General features: G+C 31.8%; 1 protein-coding gene across 1 annotated transcript; it reads right to left on the bottom strand.

Moving 5' to 3' along the window:
* Window positions 1-4,116: 4,116 nt before the first annotated feature.
* On the bottom strand, window positions 4,117-6,164 carry LOC142532036 (caffeic acid 3-O-methyltransferase 2-like). Its single transcript, XM_075638342.1, has 4 exons — window positions 5,709-6,164; window positions 5,322-5,632; window positions 5,115-5,179; window positions 4,117-4,630 (listed from the first exon to the last, which is right to left on the bottom strand). The coding sequence occupies exons 1-4, from the start codon at window positions 6,110-6,112 to the stop codon at window positions 4,340-4,342; spliced, it is 1,071 nt and encodes a 356-aa protein (XP_075494457.1). The 5' UTR covers window positions 6,113-6,164; the 3' UTR covers window positions 4,117-4,339.
* Window positions 6,165-12,682: the final 6,518 nt, after the last annotated feature.

Here is a 12,682-nt window from a genome sequence, read left to right on the forward strand (position 1 = left end):
GCGCTACACCTCAAGCGTTGCGGCTCTACCCCTAGACTTCACAAACGAGCAGCAACGCGGCGCTAGCATACGCGAAAAATGGAGAATTGGGCTTTATTTGACGGGCTCGAGAGAAGGATAAAAATAAGAATAGGGTTTCAGAGAGAGGGCAACCCTTTTTTGGGAGAGAAAGGACATGAGAGACGAGAGCACACATTGGAGACAAATTGGAACGCGAGGATTGATCTCAACGACGAATCTGGGGACAAAGACGCCACTTCTGATTTGTTATCTAATCTTTCACCCTTTTTAATTCTTGTGTTGAGATGTCTAAATCTTCAAACATGCTTTGTTTTTTTAGATTTCATTATGCACTAACTTTTCAATTCTAGAGGACGATGTAGCTTTGTTGACACGATAATTTTTACTTGGTTGTTTATATGATTGAATTCCTTTTGGTTTAATTGTGTTTCCTAGTTCTTATTGATTTCAATTTACTAGCCGTAAATTGTTTGTTTTCTTATTAATTCTAAAACTTGGTAGAGGGACTAGAATTATGGATCATTAGGGAGACATCGTTAAATGTTTATATTGTTCGGAAGGCGTATAACTTTAGCGAGGCCTAGATAAGATCATCGTTTGCTTATATCATCTAAAATTATATTTTTTTAGGAATGCTTGGGTCTAAGTTTAAATGATACAATTTATTCGTCACTTGGGAAAGGGGAATAAAATAATTAAATGTTCTTGGCTATTGAACGAATGGAATTCATGAATATAAAGTCAACCGGGAATAGTTATCGTGGAAACTAAGTGAAATCGCTCCTCTAGATATTTTCTATCATTGATATTTTCTCACTTCGGTTATTCGATTACTATTTATTTACAATTAATTGGTTTTCAGTAAACCAAACCTTTAATTTATTCTTCTAGATAAAGTCCTGACTATTTTAACTACAAGCACTGATATATTTTTATATATGCACTCCTCCGGCGAACGATACTTACTCTCTTGTATTAAAACTTGACAACCGTGCGGTTGTCAGCGGAAAATACGCGACAATACAACTCTTTATACATACTCATTTCAACTTAAGACTTATCTATTGTTTAATTAAAACTCCTAGCACACTCGATTGCAGGTCGTAAACTCACAATCCGCATAATATTTAACGTTTTTTGTGTCAAGACTACAAATACAATCTTTAATGTCTTTTTGTTAATATTCATTCATCTAAACTTTGATGCTCCACTCTCATGTGTATGTGTTAGTGATTGTGTGTGAGGAATTTTTCATTGTATGTATATATCAAATGTATAGTCACACTTATGTTTGCTCTCATTTTAGCTAATGTAGTATGCCCATGATTTGAATCTCATTCCAAAATTTGTATTTGATCTCCAATATATTTTATTCACGGCCTCCAATAGTGATATAGATTTTAGATAAAAGAATATGACCGTTTGGAAATGTTGTGTACAGATTCAGATATTGCAACAGTCAAATTCATATTTTTGGCCATTTTGCGAAACTAGGTTGTTGATGGTCTGATCTGATATGCCATCAGATCAGTTTGGTTTGACCTGGTCCGATCTCTTTGCTTTGACTTGCGCTGAACCAAGTCAAGCTGATTAAGTCGAGATGTTCTGTTCTTTTGAATAAAACTCTTGATTCATCGATTTTTGGGCAAAGTGAAAAACATAAAAGTTGTAGCATTTCTCTTAGCTTTCCATGGAATCAAGAATCACACAATTTCAAGTTCTTATGAGATAGATATTCACAATAGATCAGACAGTTAGTAATCTAGAACATGTTCTTTATTCAGTGCAGAATCATCAAATTCATTATGGTTTATCATTTTTTTTATTTGATTTATACTTTGACTTGTTAAGATGAATTTTATTCATTTTCTTATCTTCATAACTCATACTGAATAGTTCCATTTGAATAACTGAGCTTAGAGATATTATCAATGTACCATAACTGGTCAGACTGAGCTGATTGTTGTTTCTATTTCTGTCAGCTCGATCTTACGACTAATATTTCGCCTTGATAATATCTGAACTTACTTAGATTTTGTGAAGTATGACTTGTGGAAATTGAGTTTTCTATTCGGTCGTTTTAGTGGTTTGTCATTTTTATCACTGAGCTGTGAGATATCATCAAAACACTGCAGCTTACCAATTTTTATCTTTTTTGATTTCAAATTTCACCTTCCCACTCGAACTAACAACTTCACACTTGAGTAATATATTAAAAAGTCAAATAACAAATTTTGTTATCATCGAAATCATGATTGCTTGTGTTTCTCAACCCAACAGATACATTTCAGTTTTTCATTTTGTTTGATACTTTTTCAGATTTTGATTTTATACTTGTTCATATATTTTTGAATTTTTAAAGATCGATAAATTTTATTTTATTTTTAGAAAAACTTTTGGTTGGTAAATATTTGTTTGTTCATTTTTCATACTCAAAGGTAGCCAATCTTCCTAGGATTTATATTTCATATTCTTTTATTGCCCACTTAATTATTATATGTTAAAAAATTATGTCATACATGTTATATAACGCACATAGATATGCCATTTGCTAAAAATATTGTTTGTTTTTAAAGTAGGGGTAAGCAGAAATCAAACCAATCCAAATCGGTTTGATATTTAATCGATCACATTATATAAAATTCACCAAATCAAAAAATTAGTTTGTTTCAAAGTTTTGCAGAAAAAATCCTAAGTAAACCAATTTCATAAATATATTATTTTTTATTATACATATGTATATATTATTTGATTTTGTGTTTGTATTATATCAAATCTAGTTAAATATATCTGTACATATTGATATTTATCTATTTTTATGTGATATTTGTAATGATGTTATCATACTTTACAATGTGAAGTGATTAATATCTATATTCATATTGGTATTTATCTAATTATATTAGCTAGTTTAGAAAATTTAAATTATGTTTAAAAATATTCAAAATACCCTGAATTTATTGAAACACCAAAATGATTTCGTAAAAAATGGTAATAATACAATTAACAAAGAGGTGAGTCGAGGGCGTAACAAAAAAAGATCCATATATAACCATGTTCAAAGATTTTAAAGGTTGGTGTACTTCACAACCAAAAAATTTATGTTCCTCAAACAAGAGGAAGGATTCACAACACAATGAAAGAAGGGATGAGATGCCTGGTAAGAGGAATCAATCAATGTGCTAGGGAACGACATTGGAAATGAAAAGCAATCAAGGAACCATATGCATGTTGTTGCTAATCGTCTTTATCATCCTGGATTATACAAAGATGTGACTAATAGTGGCCGGCTTTCATAGAGTAAATACTGAAACATATGGCATGGGGTACAAATATTCAAAGAGGAGTCGAAAAGAAAAATATAATATAAGCATTATGATTCGTTTAATCACGTCACTCTAGTTTATTGTACTTTTAAGAATATTTTTCAAGAGAAAATCAACAAGATGATTCTCACATGCCAAAAAAAATAAAAAATCATGGTCATTGGTAAAGATTTGTTTCACCTTATAGTCTTTATGAATGCGAATTTCTCAGATTTAAAACCATTATTGGATCAGCAAAGAAATTGAGGAAGCATATAATCAAAAGATAAATTAAAGAGATGCTAGATCCATAAGGAAAAATATTTGAAGTGAGAAAATGTCTGATTATGCTATTGTTATGAAGTAGAATCTGTATAAAAGGAAAATTGGTCAGGGGAGTCATACCATAAAGGCGAGAGAGTCCATGACCTTTCGGTCTAGGAACAAACACTTGTTAAAGATTAATAATTATTATTGCAATAATTTGAAATAATATATTATCCTAATATGTGTAAGTAAGGAAGAGACGCCTACTTACCGTGGACGCTTTTATGCAATTGCAATAACTTAAATCCGATTTTAAGTTATATATGCAGTTGAAATTAGTAAGAATTTTTTGTTTACATTATTTTTGTTATTAGGAAAATAAAAAGATATTGGTCTTAATTTATTGCATAAATAATCAATTGGCGGGCATTAGTTGAAGCTAAATATAATTTATTCTTCAAGTTGAACTTATCGTCGATATGCATGCGATTCAAAATACATAATGAATTTAAGGGGAGATCAATAAGCTAGATTGATCATTATTTAACACCAGCACAGTGTACACGCCGTCAATTATTTATCCATTAGTTTTTGCATGTTAACAAGAGTAAAAGAGAAAAGGGTCGTAGCACGCCTAAAGTTTTATTATAAAACGGTAATTATCTTTAGGAGAAAAGTCATAGCAAGCCTAAAGTTTTATTATAAAACGGTAATTATATTTAGCTACTCAATATTTCTTTTTATATTTATTTATAAAACTCCATGATCCAGAGTGGGAGAACACAACAAACTGTTCGAGATTCTTTGAATCCTGCTTGCTTTGCCAATGCATGAAATTCATTTTCTGACCTCTCCTTCCCACCGGGACTAAATGCTAGCATAACCATATCAGATTGTAAATTACATTTAAGATCTTCTCCTGGGGTCTCTGAAAGGATATGCTCCACAACGATGATTTTTCCGTTATTTGGAAGTGCTTCATGGCATCTCTTCAGTATTTTTATGCAATTTGTATCGCTCCAGTCATGAAGAATCCACTGTGGATACGATAAAAAAAGAATTGAATCAGTCTAATAAGAAAATAATCATAAAAATATTATTAGAAAGTTGTAAGAAACAATTGGGAATCAAAAATTATGAAAAAGCATTCCTTTTTTAAAAACGGGTGGAAAACTAATGTGAACAACGGTTTAATTATATGTATTGAATAAAATATATTTTTCTTATGATGCCACTATATTGCCACATTGAAAAGGAAAAAAAAAAAAGAGCTGGCGATGTTTACAATGAACTTCTATAATAGCATCAGTTAAGCATTTCGTAAAGACAATAACATATATAAAGTAGTTGTTATAAAGGTTTTCTTTTATAGTCACGCTTCCACATACATGACTTAGGTGTAGCTTTTATTATTATTATCATTATTGCTGAACAATTTAGAAGGCTAACAAAATGATGAATAAATATATACATATACATACACACATACGCACATATATTATATGATGAAAACAATTTCACCTTCATGATAATGGCTTCGCCTTTCGGAACACTAACGAACATGTCTCCACCCATGTGCTCCATGCCTGATCAATACAAAAAGGTCGGCCAAGTTTAAGTTTCACGTAAACCATCAAATTAAATTAAAAAGCGACCTCCAAACACAAATATTTCAATGGAACCGATTTAAAATACATTACAAAGAACCAACACAAATATTTCACATACTTGCAAAAGATGGTGCGTCTCGAATAACGTGGGGCAAATCAAAATTAATGCCCTTTATAGTTGGATGCTTGGATAGGATCATGCGCAGGGAAACACCAATTCCACCTCCAACATCGACCAAAGTCCTCAGACCCTTGAATCCCTCGTACGTATCTACAACTCTTTTCATCAACATCGTCGAAAAATTGGACATTGCTATATTAAAACCCTTGTTAAATCTTGGATCTGTGCCGTGATACTCGAATTTGCTCATTTTATATACTTTTTCAAAAGGAAGTCCCCCCTCGAGAATTGCATCTTTCAGGTGGAACCTACACATACAATTATTAATGATTACATATGCACACATATAGTACGTGTAGAGGTTGGCATGTAGTTGATACTTGCCAAGTCTCCAAGTAAACCCTGTCTAGGCTCATGATCAAAAAAGGGGCTAGAGAAACTCCATCATCATTCTTGGTGTAGAACTTGCAGATCGGAGCCAAGGAATACAGCCGCTCAATGCCGCCATCAGGCAAGGTTTTCACTCGACAATTTAAAATAGAATAGCTCGCGAGCAGGCGGAGGATTCTGTCCACCATGTTATGCGCCTCTGGATTGTTGGTGGGAATTTCCGCGGCGAGTTCTCTTGGTGAAATAAAGGCGTCGGGCCCCTTATTCTTCATGAGTTCAAGGAGGTCGAGCTCCAGCGCCACTTTGAGGACATTAGGTAGCACTGAAGCAGAGGCTAGTTGCATGGCGAATAAGAAAGAAGCCTCGTCCCCTTGTGCAACCTCCATTTTGGTATTCATTTTTCCTGAAAAGATTGAGAACAAGAAGCAACACTTTGGGTAGGAGTGTGCATATGCAGAGACAAACATATTTATAGTAGCTTAGTTTGTAGTAATTGCTATAAATTGTTTTTTTGATATAATATAAATAAAATTAAGCCATATTGTTTTAATCAAAATTAATTTTTTTGGATTAATATATATATATATATATATAATCGTTGCATCATGGCAATTAAAATATATGTATGAATGGTGTATATATTTGTTTATTTGTTATAGAATAGGCCGGATATCATTAATTGTTGGTCAAATTACGTTTTAGTTAGGACACATTCCCTGAAATCCATGCCACCCAAGAGAGCTGCATGCCTTTTGCTGTCTAAGTCATAATCTATATTATATATATTATTATACTTTAACGTATCATATTAACTAAATTTGATATGTTGATGTGGTACAAAAGTTTTTTTTACATTTTTTTCTTCGTAATATTTGTTAGTTAATTTTGTTGGTGTACGTTTATTAGTAATTTTTATATGTCTCTCTATTTTTTTCGGATTTTTCTCCAATTTATCTATAATTTATCTAAAAATTCAAAGTATCTTAGTAAATTTTATCTAATCAATAATCTATAAATATCATATTCTAATAAAATAATATATGTATTTTACATGGATTACTGGCTACAACGGTCCCCATTAATTTATATATCTGGTTTATAAGAAAAGTTTATGTTAAATTTTTAAAATATTAAAATTCCAATTATTATAAAATCAAGAAATGGAAAGAAGACGTAGGAGTATTAAATTCTCCGAACATCCACAAAAATCCATGCGTTCGTTTATCATTCAGTCTACCTTTTATTAACCATCCAACTAAATAGGCTTTTGTTCAAATCAGTTTCAATAAGTCTTCTTCGGCACAGTTGATACTAATAGACTCGTATGATACGAAGAAAGTTTCAGCATTGTTAACACAATAAAGCTATGAAAGAAAATTTATTCACTTCCTCTAAATTTCCTATCTTGATCCTGACATGTTATTTTTTAAAATAAGAGACGTGTGACGTTAGTTCTAAAAAAACAATAATAATGATGAAGAGCAATTGAAAAAAAACAAAAACTTGTGTGAGACAGTCTTACGGATCGTATTTTGTGAGACGGATCTTTTATTTGGGTCATCCATGAGAAAGTATTATTTTTTATGCTAAGAGTATTACTTTTTATTTTGAATATCGGTAGGGTTGACCAGTCTCACAGATAAAGATTTATAAAACCGTCTCATAAGAGACTTACTCTTAAAAAATGCGTTGGTTAGTTTTCGAAAAAGTAAAGCAAAGTGTATGTGTATGGATCCGCTTATTTTAATTTTATTTTAGTAATAATTATCATAATAATAATAGTTGGAATATACAAATTCTTGAATTTTTTACGAAAAACTCTTAAATTTGTGTTCTTTTTATTTTTTTAAAAATATTTATTATTATTATTATTATTATTATTATTATTATGGCCCGAAAATTCTTACTTGAAAATTTGCGGAAAATTTAAAAATTTTCTTTTTCATTAAATAAAATGTCTCATTCATAAATAAACTGATAAATAATATTTGATGTTCAAAATGGCAGCTGAAGTATTTAATGTTTGCAAAATAACCATTTAAAAATAATCCAACGACAGATAAAAATATCTGATCATAAGATAATAAATGCTGGAAAATGAGGTCATCGGGTTCCACTACTGCCGACTCGAGCTAGCTCACTGGTCCCCGCCCTCGATCCCGACATCATCAGTACCTACAACAATCAAGTCTAGTGAGTCTAAAGACTCAGCATGCATATATCGTAGATAGTAAGTAATTAAATAATAAAATCGCGTGCAAGTGAAAATATCGTGTCACGAGGCATAACGTGAAATATTGTGTCATGATTAATTATAGTACGTGCATAACTGAACTGAAAATATCCTGAGTGGAAATGTTTGCTCCTTGGAGCCCTGTAATGAAATAACTTGTAAAAATTTTCTGGTGAGATTATGGTCTACGCAAGTGGTCCCTGAACTGAACTGAACTGTCCGATAACTGGCAACCGGGACCGGTAACTGACGATCGGGTGAAATAATAATCATCTGATCAGACTCATGCCACAGTATACTGGGTGGTACAACTGAACTAACCGGTAACTGGCGATCGGGTGAAGTAATAATCCCATGGTAGTAAAGTGACGACAAGCAATATTGCATAAATCTCAAAAATGAATATTTTGCACGTAATATAATTAAACAACATAATTAAATATCCTGTAATAATTTTACTGATTGGGTTGGATCGCTCCCAGGCTCGCTGCGACTTAAATCTAACATGAAAAATATGCAATTGATTTATTTGACCCAACTATGCAATTAAATTCGAAAACTGTGACAATTGCGCCTAACGACTTTGTATTTAATCATGAATTTTGTGAATGGGGACCAAAAACATAAAACGCTCTTTCGAGAGTCATTTTGGCACATTGCACCGTAAATTCTCGTACGACCTCTAAAATGATCCGAATTACGAACGGCCAAAGACATGACCCAACTATGCAATTAAATTCGAAAACTGTGACAATTGCGCCTAACGACTTCGTATTTAATCATGACTCCGAACCAACCCGAACCAACATTGAACCAGCATATAGTCATGATTAAAATACGCCTAAAATGATGAAATAATGCTCCTAAATTTACAGTACTCGAAATTTAGTGAATGGGGACCAAAAACATAAAACGCTCTTTCGAGAGTACATGACCTTCCTAACTTTATGAGGCACTGTCCAGTCCAAGGCCATAGGCTAAAAGCCAACCAAGAACCCGGAACACGCCTCTGAACCGCAGCACGCTTGCTGTCAAAATTACAGCAGCTGTGCCTTCGCTTTTCTTGTGTCGTTTTCGAGACTACCGGCCATTGGGGCTTGAACCACCGACCAGAGGCTCTTACCAACATCCTAGGGAATGATTTGAACCATGGCTAAGGGCCCTAGGCCAGCCACAATTCGAGCCAACCCTGTGACACCCGAAACTTGCATCCGAGAGCACCAAAAATCTGTACTGTCATGCATCGGTTCGCTTGCTGCCTTTCGTCGTTCCAGTGGCCATTTGATTGACCATGGCTCGATCTAGACATCCAGGGCTATTGAGTGAACCATGGTTAAGGGCTAGAAGCCAACCAAGATCCAAGCAACACCACAAAGGCGAACACCAACTCACACACCCGAAACCAGAAAATGTGAAACCGAAGGGGCTGTGCTTATTTTGTTTTAAAACCGAGGGGGCCGTGAACCAAGCCATGAAAGGGCATCTTGGTCACGTCCTAGACGTGTCAAGGAGAGGTTCCGATCATGGCTATAGCCCCTAGGGCAGCCAAGACCAGAAAACTTCCCCTTTGACAGCACAACAGAATTTTCGAAACAAAATTCTGCACTCATGGGGAGGTTGCTGTCACATGCGCGTTTCCAGCGTGTATGGGACTGAACGAATGGACCAACATGGTCTTGACACACCCTAGTACGTTTCTATACGCAGCCCCGAGCCCTTGGAGCGAGCCAACCACCTGAAACCATCCAACAAACAGAAACGTGAAGCATGAAGAGCACAGAAAAATCGGTGCAGAATTTTCCTTGAAAGTTGCTTTCCAAATTCGGTTTTTGCCATGGAAATCATGATCATGTAATGTTTAAAAATGTTAATATGACTTGATTGAAGAGTAAAAGAATGGTATAAACATGCCTGGATATTTTGTTTTGAAGAAAAACAAAGAAACGCAACGACGCGACGCGGAGGAGACGGAGCGCTTTTCTTTCTTGTTTTCTCTCTTGTTATTCTCTAGCTACCTCACGATTTTTACTGAAGTTTAGGCTCTGAATTTTCGAAAATGGGGAGGGAGAAAGTGTTTAGGAAATGAAGGGAAAGGCTACAAATAAAATGGGGTAGAATGGCTAGATCAAATCTTTCTATCCTTGAGTTGTTTGCTAGATAGTTGAGGGATAAATGGGGTGAGATGGCTGATTATTAGCTAACAAATAAGGGTAGAAAATTGCTTAATTGTTTAATTATTGAGGATTAAATGGTGAGTGAATTATTTACCAAGAATGGATAAGGAAGAAAATCAAGGGAATGAGTTGTCAAATATTTTCAAGTCTACTAAGGAGGGGCCGATTTTTGCTTATTAAAAAGGGGTAGGAAAATTGCTTATTTAATAATTAATGAGGATTTAAAAATTGAAGGAATTATTTAACAAGAAAGGATAAGGAAATGAATCAAATAATGGTGCGTGTAAATCAACAACTAAATCTTTTAAAATAAGGTGGCCTAAAATTGCAAATAAAAATGGAGGGAAAATATTGCTAGATATTCATAGTAGAAATATTGCTTAAATATTAATTAGTGGTGAATAAAATTTAGGGAATTACCTACCAAGAAAAAGGATAAGGAAAGATATTAGAATGGTGAGTTGCCAAAAATTAAATCCTTTAAACATGAAGTGGCCGATTTTCTTATAGGAATGAGGGTAAGGAATATTGCTAAATTATTAATTATTGGGGATTTAAAATTGTGGGAATTATTCTACCATGAAGAGATAGGGAAAGATATCAAAGATGGAGTTGCTAAAATATTTTTAAACCTTTTAAAGTGAAATGGCCGAAAATTAATGGTAGGGAAAATATTTCTTAAATCTTGTATTTTAATTCTTTAGAGTTTTATCTACCCATTAAATATTTTAGTGAATTAATAAATTAATTAAGGAATTACATTATCTTGCATGCATGGCTAAATCTTTAAATTAAATTGCTAACATGTTGAGTTGAAATTTCTTAATTAAAATAAATCTAGATTAACTTATCTCAATTGGTCACATATTTTAATTGAGGCTTTTTAATTAATTATTGAACCCAAAAGAATTTATTTACTACTTATCTCTAATTAATTAATTAAATTCTTAAACTTTCCTTAAACATTATTTTTACATTAAATTAACTTATTATTTATCTTGAATAAATTCTAGGAATGTTTTCTTGATATTAAATTTTATCTCAAAACTCCAACTCCAGTCTGCTCTCACTTATTTAACTGAAAAGGTAACAATTAAACTACTGCGTAAAATAAATAAATTTAAAGAAAAAAATTTAAATACCCATGCAATAAAAATCATTTTAATTTAAAATGCTAGAAATTATACATGGCTTATATGTAGTATGATTTAACGGGTCCTACAATTATTATTATTATTATTAGAAAAAAATTAAAATAAAAAATAAGTAGACCTACACACACATACTTTCTTTTAATGTTTTGAAAATTAAACCAACACATATTAAAATAAATAAAAGAAATTTAAAAAAATTGAAAGAATATAAATTTTTTCGGAAGATAAATAGCTTAATATTTTAAAAATATGGATTTTTTTTAAATATTTTACTGGTTCACCATTTTAAGATGATCTATGTTTCAAATTAATCCACATGCAAAAATTGGAAGTTTGAACTCAAATTCATTAATTTTAAAAAATAAAATAATAAGTTGATCGAAACACACACTTCCTTTAATTATTTTGAAAACTAAATCAACGTATATTAAAATGAATAAATAATTTGTTTTACAAAAATAAAAAGAGCACAAATTCAAGATTTTTCATACGAAAATTCAAGAATTTGCATATTCCAAATATAATTATTTTTTTATTAACAACATTACTAGTAAAAATAAAATAAAAATAATCGGACCAATACACATGCACCTTTATTTATTTTTTTGAAAACTAAACTAACAAATTTTTTTAAATTTTTTTTCATTTATTCTTTTAGAACTTGGACACATCTCTTATTTAAAAACATGAAACATGAGACCACATACCAAAAATGAGAGTTGAAGTTTAAGTTCGATAATTTGAAAGATAGATCGCCTTAAAATGATGGAATGTTTTATGAATCAAAGTATCTTTATTTATTTAAATATGTGTTGGTTAACTTTATTTTATTTTTTTAAAGGTGATGGACACACATGCACAAATTTTTTATTTTTTAAAAATAAATCAACGTATATTTAAAATTGTTTAAAAATAATTCTTTTAAAAAAGGTAAATTACATCAGATTTTATAAATAAAGAATTTTTAAAAAAATGATTGATCCACTATTTTAAGGATATCTTTTAAATTATCGAAATCTTCAACTCTCATTTTTTTGTTGTTGTCATAAGTCCTTTTTTAAAAAAACGAGAGATGTTTCAAAGTTTTATATAAAATAATAATGATTAAAAAATTAAAAGGCTAGCGTCCTCTGTCCATTTTGGCAAACGGTGCAAATTAATTTGCAACATCAGCCAAGATTGGTGGAGTTTGGCAAAACTCCATCACATATATTAATTTTGAAATATTAAAAAAATTAATATTTCAAAAAAAAACATCTTTCTATCTATAGATATATCTATAAATGTATACGGATGGGAAATGGGCATTTTTTCACAATTGTGAAATTATCTATAATTGTCACGTTGCCAGTATAAATCAAAAGACATTACATACGTAAAATTTTACCATGAGGAGGACATGTATGG

This window comes from Primulina tabacum, chromosome 17 (assembly GCF_025594145.1).
Source record: "Primulina tabacum isolate GXHZ01 chromosome 17, ASM2559414v2, whole genome shotgun sequence".
NCBI classification, from domain to species: Eukaryota; Viridiplantae; Streptophyta; class Magnoliopsida; order Lamiales; family Gesneriaceae; genus Primulina; species Primulina tabacum.